The sequence below is a fragment of the Tympanuchus pallidicinctus genome, unplaced genomic scaffold (genome assembly GCF_026119805.1).
Source record: "Tympanuchus pallidicinctus isolate F22 unplaced genomic scaffold, pur_lepc_1.0 scaffold8, whole genome shotgun sequence".
Classification (NCBI taxonomy): Eukaryota; Metazoa; Chordata; class Aves; order Galliformes; family Phasianidae; genus Tympanuchus; species Tympanuchus pallidicinctus.
The window spans coordinates 49,058,951-49,083,487 of record NW_026294802.1 but is presented as its reverse complement, the minus strand read 5'-3'; the positions used below and the strand labels follow the sequence as shown (position 1 = coordinate 49,083,487).

Below are 24,537 nucleotides of genomic sequence, written 5' to 3'. Positions count from 1 at the left end.
CAGCCAAGCTTTGTGCACTCTGCTCTGCTGCCTTGAATCCAAAGCTGCTCCAACACCACTGAGGACAGAGGGAACCAGGGTCCTGTGCCCAGCACGTGCACAGGTGCACGTGTGCGCCTACGTGCACAAGTACCCTTGATTTATTATTATATGGTTATGAAAGACCTTCACTTCCTCGGTCAGCCAAGAACGTGTCCTGCTCCTGCTGTACCACAGCTCCCCATTGGCTTGGCTCACCGGAGGGTTTTCATGTTTGCTCCTGTGGTCTCTCAAGACAAAAGCGCTGGGATTTCTCCAAGCCTGGGATGTTTCTGTTTTGTTTTGCTGTGATTTCGTGCATCGTCCTTGCAAGGTGAGCCGCTCCAGCTGACATGACATGCCTGCATCCCTCCCCTCCTGCCCCCACCCACTCTGAATGCAAAAACCCCACAGTCCCTCATGGGCCCTGGGTGTCTGCAAGCGCAGGAGCCCCTTTGGCTGCCCCAGGCCCTCGATCATGAACGTGCTCGGAAATAGCTCCAGCAGCACCTTTCTTAAATCATGTATATTACATGCAGCCTCGATGTTCGCTGGGAGGCCACTGGAATGGCTGGGAGGGATTTACCAGGTCCAAATTCACTTGACAGAAAAACAAAATTCCAGCGTAATTTTAACCAGCTGTGGTAGGAGAGTGAAAGAGAGAGAGAGGCAACAGAGAGGAAAACTCAGTGTGCAGGGGGAGCACAAGGGAGAGAAGTAGGGGACATTCGGGGCTGGGGACAGGCTGTGCCCCAGTGGCATTTGCATGGGGTGAAGTGTGGCCTCGTGTCTGGGTGCCGATGGGGTTCTGGCACCTGCCCTTCCCACATTGCCTCATTGGTGTCATAGAAGAGCCACGTGCAAGACACTGAGGTTGCAGCATGGAGCATCCAGGCAGCCCTGGAGCTGCCTTTGTGCATCCTGGTGCCTTCAGACGTCTGTGGTTCACGCCGCGTGGACGGGGCGATGTGCCGTCCCTATGGGGCTGTCCTCTGCTTTGGTTCTGCCATAGTGAATACATGCATAGCATTAAACAGGCTGCCTAAGAACTTCAAAAGGGGGGAAAAAAAAGTTTAAAGAGAAAAGAGATGCAAAAGTTCAGTACTTATTCTTCATTTGTGTGTTCTCTGGTCTTAAGGAATGAGCGTGGCGCGTCCCTCCAAGACATATGGCAAACAAGTGCTTTTTGTCTTAGTATGACTTCAATTTTAAATTTAATTTAAATAATGTAAATATACGTTTTACAACGTAATAATACCTTTTGTACATGTGTATGTTGTGTGTATTTTGTAGATATAATTGGAACAATGCAATTTTAAATTAAATATGAGCTACTTTTAAGTCTAACTTCATAACGGTCACGATTTTAAAAGTTTCAGAGCTTACAAAGGGAGATTTTTTAATAACCTGAAATGTTTGAGGACATTTTTTTACTGTGTCTTATTTTATTTCCCATCCCCTATTTCCATTTTACGCTGTGATCAGACATCAGATGAATCTGGGGGCTCTTGTTTGAACCCTATTGCTATGTCATAATTTTTCCACATACATAAAACATAAGTACAACTTCAGCCTCTTCAGTGAGCTGCAGATGAATAGCTCACTGAAGCCAGGGAGATCTCAGGCATATGCAAAGCTGTGTCCGTGTAGGGATTTTGCAGGATCAGAGCAATGTGTTATGATGCATAAATGTTGGTAAAAATGAGTTCTTGTAGGACATAAATAGAGGAGAACATTCACACCATTTACAAGAAAAAGCTGCAGTCTTCATACTTGTAAAAGTGCCCAGCTGGATGCTGTCCTGTGGGGAGGGACGCCCAGCTCAATTAAGAAGAAATTTCTTAGAGATAGACGAGCTGAGCTTGCTGATCTTCCCAGTGTTCGTCTTCCATGGAAGTCCAACCAGCATTTCTATGAATTTATTTATTGAAAAGAGCAGCCCAGCATCCTGGCATTGATTTCTGGCAGGGTTTCTCTTTGCGCCAAACTCTGTGCAGACAAGTAATGGTGTGTTGGTTGGGCTGAAACCGTGGGTTGGAGAAAGAAATCTGTTCAATCCCTCCTGCAGAGGAGGCTCTGGGGAGGCAGTTGTCCTCAGAGGTAAAACCTGACGAAAATCAACCACGTGAAAGAGAAAAAAGGGTGGAACGCAATCGGCTGTGGTATCGAGGGACAACTTTCAGAGCTGGGATTGCTCCTTGCTTGTGTATTTGGGTGTTGAATGGTGTTGGAGAGCCTGACTCAAGAAAGGCAAGCATTTAAAGGAGTTGTATGAGTGCCCCAAGCGTCGTCCAGGTTAAAGTGGCACCTCCCTTTCCTGGCAGCCTGAATGCTGGTTGTTCAACGTGGTTTGAGATCCCTGGGACAAACATTCCTGGCCCCCAGCTCTCGGTCCCCTTTGCAGTGCACGATGTGGTTTCTGTCAGGCCAGATGGCCAACCTAGGCTTAAAGAGATTATTATTATGACTGACTTTATCTGCTTCTCCAAGGCTGGGAAAGCTGTGAGTGAATTTGGGAGGCCTGGAGAGGCAGCTTTGTCCCATGGCGGGCTGTGTTTTGCCTAGATGTTGATTTCCCATGATTTCCAAGGTACCCCTTTCCTCCGAGCATGGTGCTGGCTGTCCGGAGAGCGTTACATCACCACTTCTGGAGATGCTGCTGACTTTAAGTATGATTTAGTGTGAAACGACCGAGCTTAGATGTAACATGTGTCTAAGAGGATCTGCTTCCCACGGGAGCACGGAGGTGTCAGCTCCCTCTGATCACTCAGTCCTGGGCTTTCACCCACGGATAATTACGTTCTTCACGGATGGTCTCAAAGGCCAAGTTCTGCTGGAGCGGGAGGACGTGCAGGTGGGCAGCGGTCCGCTCCTCACCTCCTGCTTCGGACATCTGTTGCCGCAGCCACTCTTCGCTGTTGTGTCTGGGGAGGGTTGGAGGCAGGGAAGAGAGAACCTTGACGTAACTGTCCCTCCCTTCCCCGTTCGGTAGCAGCAGTGAAATTCCGTTCCTGTTGGCGCGGAGCTGCCCTTGATAGCTTCTCGTAGGAGTGCTTTGGCTTGGCCCAAGGGGTGACATGGAGCAAAACACTGCGTACCTCAGCCCACAGCAATCTGTGGACTGAGAGCCAGGCTGCTATGGTGACAGTCTCCCTCGAGATGCCTAAATCAAGCAGACAGGGACAACATCTCTAGTCTCTCCACTTTTCCCCATTGCCCTCCCCCATCCCATCTCGCTGCATGTTCTGTGCAAGATACCTACCACTCCCAGCCGGTAATGACTTCCACATGGGGCCGGACCTTGTGGACAAATCCCCTGTAACAATAGGAAATGTTCCTTGGTCTCTCATTGTGTCTGTCTTTGGGAAGGAGGAGAAGGCGTTGACGACAAGCCGAAGAGCTCTAATATTCCTCCCGGACAGCTGATTAATTCCATCCTCTGCATCCGCTCTGGACCATCCCGCCCCGCCCCGCGCCTTCTGCTTTTTATTGTTCTCTCCACCTGGCTCCCTCTGGCAGGGAAACCGATGGGATTCTGTGCCACGTGGAGCTCCGAATGGAAAACCCGGACAGCGGGAGCCTCCACTCCCCCCACGGCCCAGGCCCAGTGGCTCCTGCTGGAGGAGGAGAGGCTGCGCCTTCCTCTCAGCCAAGCTGAGCACTGGAACGGGGACGCTGCATTCCTCCCCGGCACGTCCGCTCCCACCTGGGAGAGTCGGGACCTTGCCTCTTCCCATTCCTTCCCCCGCCATCGGCATTGCTCCCTGCTTTCGGGATGGCTGCAGGCTTGCTCTCAGACCTTCTTCCTACACGTTTCTGTGTTCCTGCTTAGAAGTGGTCCCAGGACTGCAGGGATCTGCCCGCCCTTGCCCTGAAAATGATTCACCCATTGCTTCATGACCCTTGTGCTCCTTCCTCCCTGTGCATTGCCTTTTGCTTGCTCTTATGCTGAAGTCGTGAGGTGCTTGGGACGGGTCCTGTGCATATACATTTGCACACACGTTTGCATGCATGTTTGCACGTCTACTTGCACACCGCTCCTTGCCATTTCCCTGCAGCCAGCTTTCGTCCCGAGCGTTCACTGTTCCCCCTGCAGACGCACACTGCAGCCTCGTTGCTCAGCTGTGATACACGGAAGAGGGGGAAGAAGGAGACAAGGGCATTTTGATTATGATTATGGAGTTGATTTATTAGAATAATTTTAAAACACAAAGCCATCTGTGTGCCTCTTCCCCATCCAAGATTTATAAAAGACCAAACCATCCATCTGACCCCCAGCTCTCCCTCCCCTCCTCTTCCCCCGCCTCATCCTCGCCTTCCATTCTCCTCTGTGGCTCTCTTGCCAAAACACTTGCCCATACTTAATTCTCCTCCCAGAGAGACAATGCTTTGCATTCTTGTATTGGAAGCCAAAGAAAAGACAATTCTATTCTGTCTCTGCTTTGCAGCTTGGTCTGTTAAGTTGCTTTCCCGAGAGTCTGCGTTTAAAACAAAAAGAGATAAAGGAAAAGGCAAGTTGGTGCTGAAAGGTGCTGGAACATCATCATGTAGGGGTAACGTTTTCATTCACTCCACATATCAAACAGCCCCTGGAAGGCCATCCCCCGCCAGAGCCAACACGACTCCAGCTTGTTCCAGAGGGCTCACCTTTAGAGCGGAAAGACACTTTTGGACTCCGTCTCCCATGCTTTCTTTGCTCCCTTTTGAGGGCCTTGGCTCGAGCCCCAGTTTTCTAGGGTTGAGGTGTGCTGACAGATTCTCCAAGCAGGATGAACTGGTGGCTGAAGTCCAGAGCAGGAGGAGAGCCGGGGTGCGGGTTTCCTGGATTCACACTGGGACAAGCAGGAAGAGGCTCAGCCCTCCTCTTCCTTGCTGCTCTGCTTGGTGCTGGTCCAGCCTCCCATCCAAAGAGCTGCAGTGATTTACGCCTCTGGAGGATTTGCTTCTCCCTCCCATGGCCAAGTCTTGTTACCATTCCTCCACTTTTCCAGATCTGAGATGCTTTAGGCTTTTCTATAGAAAAACAAACAAGCAAAAAAAAAAAAAGCAACAAAAGAATAAATCCAGCACTAATTGACAGCTGACATTACAACATTGGCATTATGACACTGTCGTCTTTCTCACGAGGTTGGAAGGTGAGCAGGTTTAAAACTTTGGAGCTCTTGTCTTTGTTGAAAGGAGAGCTAGAGGGAGTGTTAGCATAGAGTTTGAACCAGAAGCGATCGGTTGAAGTCTGGGATTAGCTAATGCTGTTGAGCCCTTTCTTATTTACACATCAGGGAAACATTTTCCTCTGTTTCAGTGAATTAATTTTAGCTGGTGTCTAGCACTTCAAATTGCAGTGATGGTGGGAGAAGGTCGTGAGCAATGGTGAGCCCAATCCTGACCAGGGGTGTTTTGAACTTTATTTTATTTGTTTGTCATTGAGTACAAACAAAGGCTTTCTGTTTTGTAACTGTTCTTTTGAACTTCATCTTTCCATATAAATCTTATTTTTATGTTGTTAGTGGTTCCCATATGAGATCTGACATTTGTTATTTGATACTGGCAGAGAAGAATGAAACCTATTAGTGAAGGCTCATGGGTTCAACAGGATCCTAGGGAATAAGAGCTGGGGTTGTGAAAAGACCTGAGGATTTAGTGTCACTGTCATCCACTCAAGCTCTTGAATCTCTTTACTAACCCATTTCTATCCAAAGAATTGTCTGTCTTCAGTTTCTCTGGTTCCAGGTGTACACTCACTGAAGCTGATGACTTATCCACTTTGTTGTACACTAAATCACCTAAGTGCTGAGCGTCCTCCAGGACTTCTTTGCAATTCCCTTATGACTGCTTAAAGGACATAGGCATAACCTCATGCATTTCTTCTGGAAAGAAAGGAAAAAGGAACTTTGTTCAAAGAGCAAAACTGCAGTGGCTTTGCTTGGCACCTCTTTGCCCTGAGGTCCCTTTGTGTTTGAGAGGCCCCTCCTGTTTGTGCATGCCCAAGTGAGAGTGCAGGCAGCAAGCAGCCGCATCTCCCAGGCTCTTCTGCAGGGATTGCTGTGCGAAGATCCCTGGTTGCTCCACGAATGTTGACCAAAGTGAATTTCCAGCCCACATTCCCATCGTGGGTGCAGAGATGACTTTTCTCCTCTTTTTTTTTTTTTTTTTTTTTTTTCCCCTTCTCTTTCTTTCCCCCTCTTTTTTTTTCTTTCCATTGGTTGTTTGGATTAAGGGGCCTTAAAGGGGCCAGACATTTTTTGTGTTCTCTCATACCCTATAAATAACCGGCACCTCTCCAGCGCTTGCGCTCCACCCTTCAGTTACAGATTCCGCTGTCTAGCTGCCACCACTCTGCATGGCCTTTCACACTCTTCCTTTCTATTTAATATGGAACCGTTATTAAAATAACAACAACAACAACAAAAACTTGCTGTCACCAGTTCCCCAAGAGGAAGAGCGGGGGAAAGGAGAGAGGTGGGAGGCGGGGAGGAGAGGACACGACCAGCCAAGAAAAGTATCCGAAGGAATGTTCTTCTCCCTCCCAGGTTTACAGCAGTGCCTTTCCATCCAGAGTCATCTGTTTTGTTTTCCTTCTCCCTCAGCCTGAAAGAGCTGCAGCATTATCATGTAATGTTGCTTAATGTGACCAAAGGCTTCAGCGAGTCGCCTCGCGGACCGCAAGCATAGCCCAAATTCCAAGGCAGCAGTGCCTGCGGCGTCTCGTTAAAGCTCAGGACTTGAAGCCCTCTATGTGTCCCACCAAGAGTTGTTTGGGGTTTTGTTTCTCCCTTTCTTCTTTCTTCCCCCACCACCCCGGGTGCCAGGCAGGGATTTTGTAACCACACCGGCGTATCTAGGAGGTATGCATGGAATCCTTCAAGGCAGTCCTCTGTGGTTTCCTTTGAGCAGCGGCCCACCCTGCCAGCTCCCACTGCCCCTTCCCAAACCCCTGACATGCAACCAGTTGCGCCATCCTCGGGAGGTTCACATGACTGTTGGTCACAGCAGAATTCCAGGGTTTCTCTCTGTTCTTCCTCCCAGCACGTTTCCTGCTGTTGGCAAAGGATCACATGATAGCCCTGAAGATTGGGGTCATCTGTTGAGCCACAGAGCAGGTAGAGATACAAGGCAATCTCTGTCTACTGAGGGTCCCAACCCAACACAGGGAGTGAGATTAAAGCTTCTCTCAGTGCTAGAAGGTTATGGTGCTATTAAGTGCTATTAAGATTATGGTGAAGGAAAGTGGAGATCATCAGCTAGCAGATGAGCATGTAATTTTTTGCTCTACCTGATATTTTTGTACCCATGGGCTGTTGCCCATCGTATCACATACTGATAGCTCCATGGCTCTGAGGAAGACGTGCTGATGGTTTGCAGTTTTGTCCTGTTTAGTTAAAACTGCTTGAATGGAAGTGTGGGCTTGGGATGGCATCTCATGCTTCTCCCTGTAGCTCAGTCCCGTGTACATTCCAGCTGTAACTCTTTGGCCTTGAATACAGTAGAAGAGTCTCAATATGTGCTGGTTGTTTCTGTGACATATTAGCTGTAGCAGTGGGCCTGGACACACTAACACATTATCTTCATCTGAATAGAATCATGCAGGTTGGAAAAGACCTTCAAGACCATCATGTGCAACCATCAGCGCGTCCTACTAAACCCCATCACTAAACCTTGTCCCTTGCATGTCCAAATCACCTCATCAGGAAACAGAGCCTGATGTGTTTTGGTTCCTGAGCAGGGAGTGATGGAGCTGTGTGGCTGCTTTTGGCTGAGACACCCCATGGGATGAATGTGTCTGTGGCATGGGCCAGTGCTGGAGCTGCTGGAGTCGTGAGGGGCTGGGGCATCTCTGGGAAGCCAAGAAAAGCCAAGGTTCCTCTGATGAGTGCCTGCAGTGTTGTGGCCTTGTAACACTGCCCATTCTAATAAAACCTCTGCAGAGGTGACGAAGCCATATCTTCAACACAGCGAGCACTCAGCCAAATGCTGAGTCTCTGCTCTGAACAACAGAGGCACTGAGGCTCCACAACCAAAGTTGTAAGTTGGTTTAGTTTCTTTATACATTTTTGTACAGAAGGAAAACTGTATTTTTCCCGAGCTGCCTTCTTGGAATGGCCTGGACTTATTTGATCTGAAACTTTCCAAAAAAAATTCAGCCTAAGGCAGATACCCAGTGTGGAAAATTTCAGCCCAAATGGTTCAGGTTTGGCAGCACTGTTGGAGCAGAACATTTGGGCCTTTCAGTGCAGTGCATGGGGCCGTCTGCCGACACCGTGCTACCTGCAGGGCTGCTTCCATGGATGTCCCTTTGTTCCACTGTTAGTGGTGGGAGGAGGCTGTGAGCCCAGGGCTGTCTCTCTGCAGATGCATGGTGTCCTTTGTCACCTCCCTGGTGGCCATGAGATGTTTCTCTCCTATCTGTGCCACCCGCATGGGGACAGCCACACATGCTGATATGGGATAGTGTGCTACCACCAGGCAGCCCAAGTGCTGACTTCTCCTAATTCACCTGGTAATTCCTGCCCCCTCATTGGCTCAATTGGGTCCTGAGCTGCTCAGTTTTACAAATTATGCCTTTTTTTTTTTGAAGAATATATGTAGAGGGAAACCCAGTTTAATGAGAAAGGTTGGATCAGGCAGCATGCCAGTCCCAGCTGTGTCACTGCCATCTTCATCGTCACGGTTCAGCCATGTCCCCCTCCTTACATGCTAATTAAGTCGATGTGTCACTAAGTGTTATAAGCGCAAACTTGGGCAGCATTTGTTTATTTGCTGTAGTAGTGTTGCTTTTCCAGCGTTTGTTTAGTTTTCATTCAATGCATAAAATATAAAGGGAACAAAAATCGCATGCACATTGTAGCATGTAATTAGACAAGCAGATGTTAATTAATATATGAATATCATTTTTATTTTCCAATCGTCTGGCTGTGGTTTGAGCAAACCTACATCCCGCAGCTGTTGCTACACAAGAGACAGTCAGAGCAAAAACAGAGCTCGAGTTCGTCTGCTCTATTCCCAGAGCACAGACCATTCCCTGGGCTGAAAGAGGAGACGTTTCTAGGTTGTGATGTCCCCAGACATGATACAGCAGCATGGCATTCTCTTTCTATCCAGTGGAGGGCAACAGGGGATGTGCTTACAGCCCATAGCCCTCCAGTCTGGGAGCCAGCAGAGCTGGGCCGATGTGGAGTTGCACCCAAGGCTTTCAGCTTGATCACTGCAGTCAGCTGGGGTTTCTGCTACCAGGCAGCGGTTATCTGTACACCAGCTCTTAGCATTCTTGGAAGAGACCATGGAGATTCTCAGCTGCTTTGAGCAACCTGCTTTGGAGGTTGGCCGCACTCCGAGGAGGGGGTGGGCCCAGGGACTTCATGGTCATCTGAGTGCAGTGCACATATTAGGCCACCACATTTAGCCTTTCGCTACCGAAGGATTCAGTTCTTTATTTCAACTGGAAGGTCCTTGCTGGATAGATCCAAGACTTTCCTTTCCTCCAGCTCTTGGCCAGCGACACCTGCTTTTATTGCAATGAACCGGTTCAGCCAGGCGTTTCTCCTCTTCCTCTCTGCAGAGCTTCTTAGTACAAAAGAACTATGCTAATGTCCATCTTCAAGCTAATTTGCATTTGTAAATATTAAAATTCATTTCACTTTTATTACTGCAGTCTTCAAGATCTTTTACTTTCTCTTGGCTGACGCTGATCTGTCGGGCGCTGATAACGCATTCCACTTCATTGGTGCTGAAATCCTTGTTGTATTTCCAGTGAGAAATAAGATTGATTACAAAGCTGATCATTGAGGAACTCCACTCTTTGTAACTCAGTTCCCATCACTCTCTTTTCAGCAGAACTTGTTTTTGTCTGTCCTTTACTCAGTTCCTTACCCAACACATAATTCTTCTGTTAATTCCCATCTTTTCAAGCTTAGCTAATAACTACCCATGTTGTGTCGTGGCTGGTGCCTCTTGATACCCGGATAAATTAAATGGTACCATGCTCCTCATGTCTGGGGAATGAACTGTCTCATTGAAGAAATGCATCAGGTTCGTCGCACACAATTTGTTCAACCTGGGCTTGCAGTTTATTCTGCTTGTCTCCATGTCATTAGTGATTCCTTACTGCAAAAGAAAAACGATCTATAATGAGATCATTTCTCTCCCAGAGCTACACCTGTGCCTTGAATGTCAGCACAGAGGGCTATGCTATTCAGCCTCTTTGCCCCATCATGTGGTCCGGAGATGCATTAACTTTCTTGGGGCATCTGATCTTCTGCTAAGTCAACACAAAAGCCCGTGGCTTTCTCTGGATTGCACGACCCCCCTGACACTCTCCTTTTTTCTCCATTTTTCCTCCCCTCCTCCTCCCCACCAGAAGCTGGCATGAGGAGAATAACAGCAGAATCTCCCACATTGCTGTGGTCTGAGCAGGTTTCCCCTCACATTATGTCTAAATAAATATTAATAAGAAAAATGGAATAAGAGCTCATTGACAAATTCAGCAAATATTTGCCTCTGCCATCCCTTTCCAGCCACTTGGCTCCCGGAGGAGAGTTTTGCCCTTTCTCCGAGCAGAACTTTCAGGAAATAAACATTCGTTTTATTTTCTCAGAGGAGGAGGAAAATAGAGGATAGCATGATGGGGCCCAGAGCCCACATCTCACATTTGGTGTGCCTGGAAGCAGCTCCCAACCACTCACTTGAACAATGGCTTTTGTCTTTGTCTTTGCAAGCTATCAGTGAACTGACTGAGGTGGGTCTGAATTATGCTGATGGCATTGAGGTCCTCACCTTGGGGACCCTCAGTGTTTTTCCACACCTTTGGAAGGACTGCGTAGCTGAAAAACTCCCAGAATAATCTGAGTCTTGAAACCGAAGTCTGCGCTTGAAAAACTGAAGCCTTGGTTCTGACAGCAACAGCAGGCAGAAAGAATGAGGAGAAATAAAAATGGACACGGCATTACTCCCCTGGGTTCAGCCAACTGTGGCCATCGTTGTTGGAAGGTATTTGTGGTGCCATCTTGTCTTCATGCTCAGGGGTTTCAGGGATGACTTTGAGCCTCCCAGCTGCCACACATTGCTTCGTCCTGTGTTCATTGGGAGCACAAAAGCTCAAGAGAAGCCGCCTTCTTCAGACCAATGCTAGAGAGAACTCTTTAGCCAACAGTAGTAAAGATCTCCTGCCTTCGGGTGACAGCCAGGTGCCAAAGCCGTTGGGTCCACATCTTCTGTCCCTGGGATGCCACGTGTTCCTTAGCAGACAGAGAGGTGAATCGCGCTGGTTCCTTAACGAGACAGAGTAATTATTTATTACAAAGGAGGTTGTAGGAGGCTGGAGTGGAAGCGGCTCCCCAGGCCACCCCGCTCACACCTGAGCATGCCAGGCTGCTTTCAGTGCCCAGCACATGTCGGAGCCATCAGACCTGCTGCTGGGAGGCTCTCAGGAGTGGGACAGAGGCTGTTCTACACACGTGTGTGTGAGCGTGTATATATATATATGTATAAAAAGTGTGTGTCTCTGTATATTTTACTATGCTAAGCTATAAACTGTATGGGCTAGGTATGAATTAGAACCTTATAAAATGTGTTTACTCATTCTGTGTAACTCAAAGCGGGGATTAAACAGTAGGAAAAACTGACCGGGAGAATTTTCCAAGCTGAAAAAGGTTTTACAGCTCTCATTGTGAGCTCGAGAGGGAGGTTTTTTGGTTTTTGGGTTGCCTTTTTTTAAAAAAAATACTTATTTATATCTATGTAGTGGGTTTTTTTTTAGAGCAAGATTTTTACCATTGAATTTTAGATAGAAGGAGAGGGGACAGCTGAGGAGGAAGGATGAAGGGAGGATAGCAGGAGACCATTTTGGCAGGCAGAGTCTCCCCCCAGGCATCCTCCTCCCTGTCTTCTGTGACAGTGTGCTTTCTGTGCCAGTGGCATCCAGCAGGGCCTCCCCACGGCATGCTGTGCTCCTCAACAGGTCCTGCTTTTCTCATCTCCTTGAAAGCATCTTTTATGGGGAAAACAGAGTACTGCTGCCACAGTTCCAGGGGATGGAGCGGTGGATGCAGAGGCAGCAAGGAGGGGAGGCTGCACTGAGCATCGGCAGAGAGAGAGAAGGGCAGGGGATGGGGATGAATTGAAGCTTTACATCTGTTCTTCTATCCTCCTCTTAAAAAAAGGCTGGACAGAGCACCAGGGGAACAATTTCGCCATTATCAAGTGAATCACCCTGACTCACTTCCAGCTGAGTGCTGTTTGATGAAGAGCAAGGTGCATGCCACCCGGAACTGTTTCATTTCTAATTTCCTCCCCTTTTTGGATGCAACTTGCTTTCCCCACCCTCTCTTTGGTCTCTTCTACCTTCTCGCTCTCGTTGCTTTGGTGAATCATCTCTGCTTCAGAACTGCTCAGTTTGCAGAGCCTGACTCACTGTTCTGCTCTACATGTTGTTTCCACAGCCCAAGGAGAGCTGGGTTTCGGTTGTTGGGGTTTGGGTGTTGTTTTTTGTTTTGTTTTGTTTTGTTTTCCACTTCTTCACTTTATGAATGTTTTCCAGGGGATCAGGGAAAGGAAGGGAGGAAGAGAGACCAAGATGGTTTGTTGTTTGGGTAATTTTCCCTACTGCTAAATGTCAGCATGCTATGCCTGATGCTCAGGATGGGGAGCGGTGGGGCTTCTATTTCAGGCTTTGCAAGGGATGGGAGAGATTCACCTTATCTTCCTAACATGGCCCAAGCAACGTTTGGGTTCTATTTACAGTTTTGAAGAAAAGAGAGAAGTGATAACCTTTCCATACAAACTCTGGTTGGCTACCTGGCGCTGGCTTTCCTTGTCAGCACAGATCCTGGAGAAGCCCTGGAATCCGTTTGCCACTTGGCTTAATCCTTCTCTGCTTATTCAGGGAATCTGTCTTTTGTCCTTTGAGTTGAAAGATGTTGCACAGTTGCTGGTGATGACGTGTCTCCCACGGACCCAGCACTTCTGGGGATGGGGAGCATGCCCAATACCTGCCTTTGCCAAGGACATCTAGGAGGCAAAGCATTTTTCCCACCAGAGCAGGTCTATGGTGAGATGGGTTCCCGGAGACGTCATCCATCAGGGCTGTCCTGGCTACTAGCAGCTCCCTGTTCCTGTGGATGCCAGGATTGATTTGTCTTGGTTTCTAGGAATTGTGACTTAAAATTCAGAGCAGAATTCCTTCCTTCTGTGCCAGTGCCCTGCTGCGTGCTTGTGGCAGGCATCCTCAGTGCCCGGATTCTCTTTAATCATAGAAAGGATTTAATGGTCTTTCAGAGACGAAAGCCTGGACTGAATGTCTGGGTTCTAGCCCCAAAGCTGCTGCCTTTAAAAAGTAACACCCTTTCTTTGCATGGTCTTTGTGAATATATACGTTAGTTACCCAGGTAATTCCTTGTTCATGAGCAGATGTCAGCTCTTGGATGCATTAGACCCAAAGGTGGGTGTTTTCTAGATTCAGACTTTGGTCAGATAATCGCTTCTTCCTGACTTTTATCATGTTTGGCTTCTCCTGTGATGCTGCTTGGATAAATGGGAAGTTATAGAAGAAGCACGGTGAAATGACATGCCTTCCAGGCTGAATGTGAGGCAACTGAACAAATCTACAAAAATGCTTAGAAGTCACTTGTGTTTTCACAAGGTTTAACCTCAGTTCCTCAGACATGTACGTTAGTTTATCTGGCGCATGGGTGTAATGGAACAACTCACATGAATAGAGCTAAACATGTGTAAATGTTTGCAAGATATGGGTTCATAATTCTTTGGAAATCATAGCAAACCAACTCTATTTTCCTGTGCAGTGGTGTTCTCCTATCCATCTCACACAAGTGATCTGAAATATCTGTAATAATCATTATGGTGTAGTTGTTCCAAATAGCTCACAGCCAGGATGCAGAAACTCAGCTAGTGTAAATTGTTATTGTTCCATTGACTTCAAGGGAGCTACAGGAGATTTTATGAACTGAGTATCTGCCCCCACATTCTCAAATGTTCAAAAGTGAACATTAGGGCCAAGTAAGAGGTCTGCTTCCATGCAGGTCTCTCCATCAGGACCAATTTCTGTAAGTGTTCGTTGGCTAACAAGCTGCAGATCTGGCTGCAGCTGTGTGTGCTGAGCCCTTCTAAATATACTGGTCCAAAGTCTTAGCACTAATTGTCTGTGAACATCTGCATCTGTGCATGTTGCCACTATTTGGAATAAATGGGGCTAACTGAAGAATAGTTTCTTTAAATTGATTGCCACTTCAGGCAGTGAACTTCAGTGCACGGTTTGGTCCATTTCCCAGTAGAAGCGTAAGAAGGGACCAGGTGGAAGGATAGGAAACAGTGATGATATGGAAGGAATCTGCTGAACTCACAAGTCCAAAATGTGCAAGATGAATTGAAGCACAGATCAGCTGATGGCTTTTCAGCATAGGCTTACAATAATTTGATTTGACAAATCACCCAAAATAATCATATTTGTAGAGGTTAATTGTACCCTGAACTTCTTCCCAGGAAATGTTCTTACCTCTCCTGCTAATCTGGTATTTGAGGCTGGTGGAGTGTCAGTGTTCATGCACGTATGCATGTGTGTCCTCTCCAAAGGCTTCATCTCCAGCAGACAAAGTCAGCCACTGTGGTTACGTGTGAACTACTGTAGCATTTGGTCATAAAGAATTGAAAATAAAGATTAGGGACTGTTCAGCAGAGCTGGAAATGAAGGAGCAGCCCTTCCTGTTTGGCAGATATCCCCCGATTTCTGCATAAACCATAATATGCAAGGCGAGTTAGGATGATTGTGTAGTAGACAAGTTTGTATGTAGGACATAATGTCTCAATATCACTAGGGCCACTTAAACTAGGCAGTTTCATCTCGTCACCTCATCCCTTTCCCGTTCCCCCCTTTGAGGGATTGTAGAGAGCTATTTTGTTGACACTTGGCCTCCTCTGCTTTCCTCCTAAGTATTAGACTAAGGACAACCTAAGTGTTCTCATTTGCTCCTCATAGGACATGCCTTCCAGACTAATGCACCCCAAAATGTAGTTTGCCCTCTTGGCTGTCATGACATGCTGCTGACTCGTGTTGAGATGTTATGATGCAGGGCTAGTTGCTGTCTGTGAAATATCTGAAAGACCAGTTTATGCAGGAGAGGAGTGACTGGGCTGTAGCGGGGCAGGTGGGCTTCCTGTTGGACATAAGGCTCCATGCAGTCCCTAGATGATCTGCAGACTGCTGACCATGGGCCCTGGGGACTCTAGGCCACTGGTCTGTTGTTGAGAAACCTCTAACTCAAAAGAAGCTAAAAATGAAAGGAAAGCAAGAATGGGGATGGGAATTAGATCTGAAGTGGTGGATAAAATCTTCTCCCAGACAAGAAGTGTTTGAGGACAGAGCTCATCGTGTCTTTTCTTTGTGTCTCCACAACTCCCAGTACAAATGGGTTCCTACTTTGCCTTGAAATCAAGTAACTTTTAACATGTTGCAGAGTCCAAAACTAACTCCAAGGGAATACGTGCATTCACTTGGACTCTCTACCATGCTAATGTGAATACATGAATACGTGGCTTTGAGATTGGAACTGGCTTATGTCTGGATGGCTCCAAGCAAAGCAGAGACTGCTTGTGTCTGGCTGTGGTTGACCCTTAGCAACCCAGTGAACCCTGAGAAATACTGGAGGGCTCACAGTACAGAGTGAAATGCATTAATTCTCATTCTCCTCCAACAGCATACTGCCTTGGGGGAGATGGAGGAGGCAGTGCATTTTTATGTGAGTTGAAGGAGTTTTTCCAAGGTCTTAGAGACTGACTGTGAAAGCACTGTGATAAGCAGTGTCTGTGGAGAGCTCAGGTGAAAGAGCAGTGACTCCTAAGATGACCCTAAAGGAAGAATACACTCATGATTAACCTTGTGCATCATGTTTTCAGAACGTTGCAGCTCATCCAAATTAAGACCATTTTCTTTCTGTGCAACTGGCTGCTCTTGACAAGAACGGTGCAAGACAGCCCATCCTTCAGTTCCACGTGGTTGCTGCTCATGCAGTAAGTTGTGGCCTTGGAGAGAACCAGTGAAGCCATTCATGGGATTTCTGTGGCACTAGAATGCAGTTTTCACTCTTAGCTCAGCTAAAATGTTGCTCCTTAAATTCAGCTGTCTACAAATGAAGCATCAGCAGAAGAACTGGGAAGCCCAGAGGAGAACCTTTCATCATTCTTGATGTATCTAGTAATGCACAGATGTGTGAAGGAACTTCCCCCAAATTCATAGCTTAGGCAAAGTGAAGTCATTCAGAGAAGTGCTGTAATTTGTGCCATTGTACAAGTTAGCAAGTAAGGCACAAATTGTGCCTGAAGTTGCACAGAGTAATCACTAGCTTTTCCATTTCAGTGTGGACAACTTGCGTCTAGCCAGAGAAATTGGAGAAGTCACCACAAAGAAGGGACTTCTTGGATTTTTGGGCATGGGGGTTTAGGCATGCTCCATGTAACACAGGAGGACAGCGAGGGTGGGTGCTCCCAGAATGTGGGCAGAAGGCTTTTCAGTAATAACTAAAGTACAGTCTGGCACACCTTGCAGGGAAAGAGATTTTGACATCCTTCCACCAGCATCAGTGGGGACGTTTTACTTTTAGTGTTCTCCAAGGCGGAAGACAGGCCATCTGCTGATGTAAATAAGAGCAACTCTGATGCCTGAAGTTATGTTACACTGATTTAAATCAGCCCTTCGCCTCCAAGATGAACCACTTCTCACTGATTTCTCCCAACAGGAGCCGGACCCGGAGCTCGTTCAGCCCAGGTATGGCGTGCTGGGAAGGAGCAGCCCTGCTCCCCACCTTCCCCTCCCCAGTACTGCTCCAGGCCTTCTGCTCACAGACCTCCTGATATCCTCCTCTCTTCAGGGGCAGAGCCCTGGAGCAAGAAAAGAGTGTGATGAGCTGCCCCAAAACATGACAGATTTGGAGGGTTCGGAGTGCCATTTGTTTCCTCATTTCAGGAAACAAAACCTGGCAAGAGCAAAGTGGAGTAGGGCCTTTTATTCCATCTGCTTTGCTGGCCTCGCTCTGGAGGTCACAGCCGGGGACAGAAGTCCTCGCAGGGCCCCATCTGCCTTCCCTGGGCTTCCTCGTTCATGCCCACTTGGGCCTCTGACATTCTACTCTGTTTTTCTTTCCTTGAAAATGGATAGGGAATTGGGAGCCGCTGTGCAGGAACGCGCCTGTTCCCTATTACAGCTCCACCGGGGCTGTAACACGATCATGCCTGCTCCATACCCACACAGATATTTATTTATCCATACAGGCTTTCTCCTTGTTTTCATTAAGTTAGGCAGAAAAGGTTAATCTTTCTTCTGCTAAAGCTTCAAAACCAACCAAGCTAAATAAAATATGATTTCTTTCATTTCTTTTCTAAAGGACACTCTCTTTTTCTTTTTTTTTTTTCCCCCCTAAGTACCAGAATGAGGTCACAGTCAGAGATGCCACAAGAGTAAATTGAAAACAGGTTGAAAAAAAAACAAAAGGCAGAAAGACAGAGAGAAAACCACAATCAGAAGAAAGTGGCTGGTAACGTTGCAGGGTTGGTTCAATTCAGTCTAGTAAAGAAGCTGTCGAGACAGAGATGTTGGTGCCTTTCTGCTTTCCCCTTCGTGATCTTTCTAGGAATCTCCAAGGTCAATCTCAGCACAGGTCTCCTCTCTTCTACTCTGCCATTTGGATTCACAGCACCTCCCTGGAGGTGTGGGAGCATCTCTGAAGGGCCCTTTTGCTCCTCCAGCCTCACCAAGGCTCCTGGCCCTGCTCTCTTCAGTTCAGCCTGGTGGAGCTCAGTGCCATAACTCCATTGCCTTCAATGGGATGGATGGTGAGCAGTTCATCCCACGTGCTGCCTGAGGCTGCTGGCCCGCTGGCACAGGTTGCAGTGGGTGGAAGCTGGGTTACTGTCCACCAGAACAGGCATCCTTTGGGTTCCTTGTTGTCTCTCCCAGAGCCATCACTGTGGCTTGACCTACAGCATGCCTTGGTGTGAGCAGCTTTGGGCCATTAGACTGCAAAGCTTCACGCAGTGGAGCTAACTCCCAGCAGGTTCCAAGCATGCTGTTATTTCCTTCTGTTTTGGGGAGAACATTGACTCACTGTGACACCACAGCTAGTATAAGAGTCATGTTTACAAAACAGAAGAGAGGAAGTTTGCCAAACTCCACAGCCCCATCTGTAGAAGAGGATGAGGTACAGTGAGGAGTTGTACTGGAGAGAAGGAAAATGCCTGGAGAGAGCTGCATCTTTCTGAGGGTCATTAGCAGAGCAGAGATTGGTATTCTAAAGCTGCCTGGGGAACTGGGTGCTTTGGGGCTGACCGGTCTTGGGAAGGCAATGGCATGGAAGAGATTCTGGCATGAATTTGGTGTATGATTAGCCCAGTGCTGAGCACTATTTCTCCACTGCCTGTAATCAGTGTGTGAAGTACCTTCTTTGGCTCTGTGAGCAGCACTTAATATAGTGGCACTGAGCTCTGGTTTGGTTTTCTTGCCATTGAGAAGTGAACACAGGTGAGGCATCCTCACAAGAGATGGTTATTTGTCCTTGATATCTGTAACAGCTCATTGCTTTATTTAGTGTGACATCAATTATTTATTGCTATTAATGAAGGGCACAGATGTCTGTCTGGTCAATAAAATATCTCCTCCTCCACAGAGATGATCTACTTAGCTATCATTTACTCTGCAGAGAATCTTTCTGAATTCTTACTGAAATTTAATAATGCGAGCAAAGCTACTCCAGCAGTCTAGAAGGACTGCGCTCCAGGGCTGCTCTGGGAGGCTGAAATCCTTCTTTATATTTGCTGGCGGGGTGTGTGAGAACACAGGTCCAGACGGGAAAGAGAAGCTCCATTGCTTTCCATCACAAGCTACTTATCCATATAATCCCTTTTATAAAATGATCAAACTCTATCCGAAGAGATAGTTAGGTTATTTGTCCTTCTCAGGAGTAGACCATCTATTCATCTCCAATTTACTTTCTTGTGCCATTACCGCCCATTAGCCTAAATATTTAGTTTCCATCTGAGCCCCTGCCCTGGTGGTGCATTCTCAGGGCTGCGTTCCTCTTCTTGCTCTTTTTATCTCTCCGCATACACGCTAAACTTGTGCCTTTTGTTATCTCCCTGTGAAGCCTCCTCTCTTGCTTTCTCCTGTGCCTTGTTCGTGAGCGTGGCGGAGCAATGCAACGCGGTGCCCTCCTGCTGAGCCCTTGTCTGGGCTTTGTGCAGCCAGCTGGGCACTGCTCTCTTGCTGCAGCACCCCAGGTCCTTTCCCTTGGTAGGTTCATGGTCTGTCATCCTCTTGCAAGGCTGGCAAACACACGTGCTGCCTTAGGTATATCCAGCTGACAAGCTCCTGGTCTGCGTCTAGGGCTGACTTGGTTTTTGGTCCCAGGGCAGTGCAGTGACTGGGTCAGATAAATAACCAGCTTGCAAAGAGCAGGGTCCAAGGGAACCAGGAAAGGAAATGAAGAAAGTGCTGCAATGAAAACTCAACAAAATGAAACAAACACCGACATCTTTAGTAATGCTGTAGGAGCTGCCAGACAGACTTGACCCAGGGGCAGGGTAGATGGCTATGAGTGCTCCAGAGGAAGATGTGGGATGCCCACAGAGACACCCATGGGATTGTCTGCCCTCCATGAAGTTTCTTTCTCATCCAAAGAGCAGTTGTTTGAGGTCTGAAGAGGATCAAAAGGTCTTTCCATAGTTCAGCAGCACACTCTGGTGCTGTTTTCTCGTTACGTGTCAGTGATTCATCCATGGTGACAGTGTCCTCAGTGACTTCTGGTGACAAGGAGTTCCCGAGCCCAACCCGATGTCATAATGGGAAGGGATGGAAATGAGAATTGGAGATGTGCAGTAGAGTGCTGTTTGTTTATTTAAACCATCACCCCAGCGCTGAGGGACTTGCTGAAGGCTGTGCAACTTCCAGGCAGTGACTTTTGGGCTGCCAACCCAACCTGCCCGCTGAGTTGACCTGGGCTGTGGTACAGCCCCAGCTCTGGTAGCCAGGGTAAACTCTGGAACCTGGTGACAGCTGCCTGAAAAACGTTTGGAAAGAACAAGTCGTGCTGGGAGCATTAAAATGAATAATTAAGGCTTGGATTCCTTTAGGGAGGAAAAGTATTTATTGCTGCTCTTTTCTCTAGCCAAGGGGGACATTTGTTACTGAATTGTGTATCTTGAGACGACTCAAACACAGCCTGGGGGGGCTGAGGAGGATGGGTTTTTTTCTTCTACCTGGGTAATCCGGCCACACAATGAGGCTTTCTGGGCTGGGCATACCAGTGGGATATTTCTTATAGTCTATACCGAGAGACTAGACTTGTGCTTCACTTCAGTAGTCCTCACTTAATTTTGCTTACAGAAGAATAAAGGGAGAAATGTGCTGAGAAGGGAATTTTCCAATCTCTTCTGCGGTGCTTTGACATTTACACGTGCACGAGTACCCAGTGCTGCAACTTGGGCCCAGCTCTGCTGATCCCAGCAGCTGCAGCCGCCCTCTCTGTGGTTCTCCAAGGGCACAACCAGGGCAGCTGCTCAGGATTTGTACTGCTGGGTACCTTGAGCTTTCAGTTACACGGATGCAAAATGGGAATGGAATGCTCAGCATCTTCAGTGCGAGGAGCCAGCTTGCACAGCAGTGAATAATCAGGTCCAAAGAGCTTAATAAATGGGACATTTTCAGTTTCAGCTGGGTCGTGATCTAAGCGTTTAATAAGCTTTATAAACCAGAAGACAAAAAAAAAAAAAAGTCTTTCAGTGGTTTTTTAATTGTTATTCTTTTTCTTTGAATGCCTGTAATGGGGCGAATGTCCTTCAGTGCGGCTGAGCCGGGCGCTGCAGCAGTCAGCTCCAGGAGCCGGTGGAGAGCACATGAAAGGGAGTGCAAAGCTACTGATTTCCACTGAATGAATAAAAAAATAAACAGCACATTGAAAGCAATTACATCCAAGCTCTATAAACGTCTCCTTGCTTGATAATCTCACATAGCTGAAACATATTTCACAGTGACAGGGAATTCTTGAAAAAGGCCATGTCCCTTTTTGAGAACTGGAAGTGCTCTCAGGGCAGGAGGGCCCTACTGAGCGTGGGTATCTGTGCTGTCCCAGGGACATGGGGCCCTCCTTGGTGGTGGTCCCACATGTGTTGCTGCTGTGCTCGTTGAACACTTTCCCAAGCTCTGACTTAGCACTGGGCACAGTTTCTGCTGTGGATCCCAGTTACAGCTCTTGGCCTGAATGTCTTTTCTACTTGCTTTGTGCCCAAGCAACGTTCTCCACATAGACGTGGGGCCATTCCTTCCAGCTGGATGTTGTTGCTTCCCCTTAAGCTGGGCTCTATAGAGATGTTCCTGCATTATTTTGTCAATGTCCAGTGATAATTTGCCCCTGTACTGATGTGTTGGTCTTTCTCGTCTCTTTGTTCTCCAGGAGAATCTTTAAGCTTTGCAGATGATTTGCTTTCTGGCCTTGCAACGTCCTGTGTGGCAGCGGGTCGAAGCCATGGAGATGTCCCTGAAACCAGCCTCTACTCAGTTATTTTCAAGTGCCTGGAACCAGATGGTCTCTACAAGTAAGGAAAGGCATGTGGGGAGGTCCTCTGGGCAATGGGATTACCTGATGGTTATTATCCTTTTTGGTCAACACGGTGTCACACCAGACAGTGGACAAACAGTGAGGCTGTTGCTTTGGGTGTTGGGCTCAAACAGTGAAATGGAAAACCAGTATCTGCCAGTACAGCACTGGAGGCACTGGGAGCCTGTGGGAGACTCCACTTACATGTCCAGTGTGATGGGCTTCCAGGTGCGATGAGTTTGTCTTACATGGACAAACCAAGCTGATGTTGCACACACTGGTCATGTTCCTGGTCAGATGAGAGTGCAAGATGTCAAGGATGTGAGAGGGGCTGCTCACATCAGTTGCTGTTTGTCTCACTAAGACACGTGTACCAGATTGGAGAGTTCAAGCACCAAGTTCACCTGCCCACCATCCAGTCACTTCTGTAGGGATGCATGGTCACACCTATGCTGATGTTCTTAATCACTTGGCTCATCTGAGATAACACATATGAGAACATGAGACTGGATTTTTTGTTTGAATCGTACAAAGTAACTCGTATCCAAAGTAAAGGGATAATTTCAGCATCCAAGTATTGACTTCTCTTTCACTGTAGTTTGAAGGGTGTCTGATCAAGAAAGTAGGAGTAAGTTTCCATGGGAAAGAAGAGCATGTGGAGATGATTGAAGGCAGGGACCTGACGGCGTGGAGGAGGCAGAGCAGAGCCATGAGGCAGACGCAGCAGCATGCTCCCCATTATATTTTTAATCCCCCAGAACGGGACAGTGGACACTCAGCAGGTGCGTGCTGTATTGGAGCACACCCATGTTTTCCTGTCCTCATTGCTGCAGCCATGGCATCCTTGTGATGCTGAGGAGTTTTGCAGCCTATATCCCTTGGCAAGGTTGTTGTAACTGGATGGCCTTTGAGGTCCCTTCCAACTGGAGCCATTTTGTGTTTCTGTTATTAATGATTCTATCCAAGAGGTCCCAAAATGCTGAAGTCTGTGGGAAGGACGATGCCAAGGAATTCAGTCAGCTCTCTCCCATTGGAGAGCTGAGATCTTCAGACTCTTCTCTAGCCGTGGCATCCTCTGTCCTGTGGGGGATGGCATGAGTTGGGAGAGTCAGAGAAGAGGAAAAAAAAGAAAAAAAGAAGAGGAATAAAAAGGAGGCAAGGAGATGAAGGAGAGACAGAGTAAGCAAGAGAGAAACATCCAGAGCTTAATGTCAGAGCGACTGTAATAATTAAAACACATTTTGCAGTGAGTAATGAAACTTTTTATGGGACCACAAAAGCAGTTAAAGCAAGAGCTGGCAAATGGTCTGTCAGCGAGAACTTTTTAAGATCTTGATTAATACTTTCCCTTTGCCTCCCCCTCCACCGCCCTGAAGTTAAATATGTTGACAGCCTCCAAAGATGGCAAAGCCTTTATTTTGTATCTCTCAAGTAGAGTGGCGTCCAGGAGAAGGCTCCTCTCTCCATTTCGTCATTTTAAATGTTTTCTTGTTAAATATCTATAATGGATAAATATAATTATTAATATCACTGGGAACTGAGTCGCTCTGAAAAGGTGCCAGGGAAAGCCTGGAACAAGTGCAGAGCTCGCTAATGACCCACTGCCCATAAAGTAGGTTGTGAGCTATCAGCGATTGCAGCTGCCAAAGCGCCAGGCGCGGGACGAGCTGCTGGGTTGGATGGGGGGTGTGGGGTTGGGAGCCAGGAGATCTGGCTGCTTGGCAGCCCACACTGCTAGATCATCTTCCCCATCTGCTGGGCAGGGATAATTGCGCTCACTCGTCTCTTTGGGGGCTCTGTGATCTAATTCCTGATGGCTATAGAGGGCTAGGAGAGCTTTGGGTGGGAGGCTTTGTTCAGGGTTGTGTCATCCCTGTGGCCAAAGCCAGGCTTCTGCTTCAAGGTCTTGCGTCACACTGCTGTGGTGGGGACAAGCAGGGCTTGGCGATGCCCTGTGTCCTGGGTTTGCTCCTGGCAGGTGTCTCAAGGCGAGGGACAGCAGCTCTGCATGGGGAGCCAGCAGGCATCAGTCCCCTGGCACCTGAAGGCTTTGGCCCTATTACTTCTGCAGAGACAGGGCAGAGTTGCTGGGAGAGGACAGGGTGATGCACAGATGCATTGGCTCTGTCCACTAGCTCATGCTCAGCAGGGCTTGGCGTCCAATTTTCAGGACTGTTCACGCTGACATGCATATGTACAGGCACACGTATGTGCTGGCATGTGTGGGGCACAGACCTGCTTTCTTGGCCATGCAAAACATGTGCACACACACACCACATCCCCCTTTGCTCAGCATCTGCTGCTGTGTGCACCAGGACACCTGCCTGGACCAACACTCCTATGCTCAATGTGTTTGCAAACCCTGCTGTGCTTGCACATCCAGTGCACACACGTTTGCTCCAGCCTGAGAGCCAACCAGAACGTGTTTACTTAGCATCTGTGCATTCTCAGATACATAAGTACACACATTAAATATTCTTCTGTTCAGATGTCCATACAGTTGCGACACAGCATGAAGAAAGCCAGAACAGTGAAATGTGAGGCTAACACTCTGTTCTGAGCCCGCGTGGACATAACAACAACAGAAACACGGGCACGAGGTCACTTCTGAAATTGAATTTCTTCTGCTTGTTTCATTTGTTTTTGTGGGGAAAAAAAAATAGCTTTGTTGGAAGGCTCCAAGCTGGTATTAATCCTGATTGTAGCAGCTCGGCAGGGATCTGTGCTTTTCTCCAGGCTGGTAGGCGAGCACACAGATCCTGCAGCATTGGAGCTCTTCAAAAGCAAATGCTTTTGCTTGTTCAGTAGTCTGAGGGTACCACTGAGGCGGGGGGCTGTGAGATCATGGGAGTCTCTTCTGCTTTGTAAATGCATCTGATGTCCTGTCCCATTTCTTCTGTAGTACCTACGGCAGTTTCACTTCTGTTGGCCA

General features: G+C 47.7%; 1 protein-coding gene across 2 annotated transcripts in view; it reads left to right on the top strand.

Moving 5' to 3' along the window:
* The window catches only part of ASTN2 (astrotactin 2), a 257,628-nt gene that overhangs the window by 208,480 nt on the left and 24,611 nt on the right, over positions 1 to 24,537 (top strand). For both annotated transcript variants that reach the window (XM_052669629.1, XM_052669630.1), the window contains exon 20: positions 21,462 to 21,603. In XM_052669629.1, the coding sequence (XP_052525589.1) occupies positions 21,462 to 21,603 (142 nt within the window). The remainder of the gene's footprint in view (positions 1 to 21,461; positions 21,604 to 24,537) is intronic.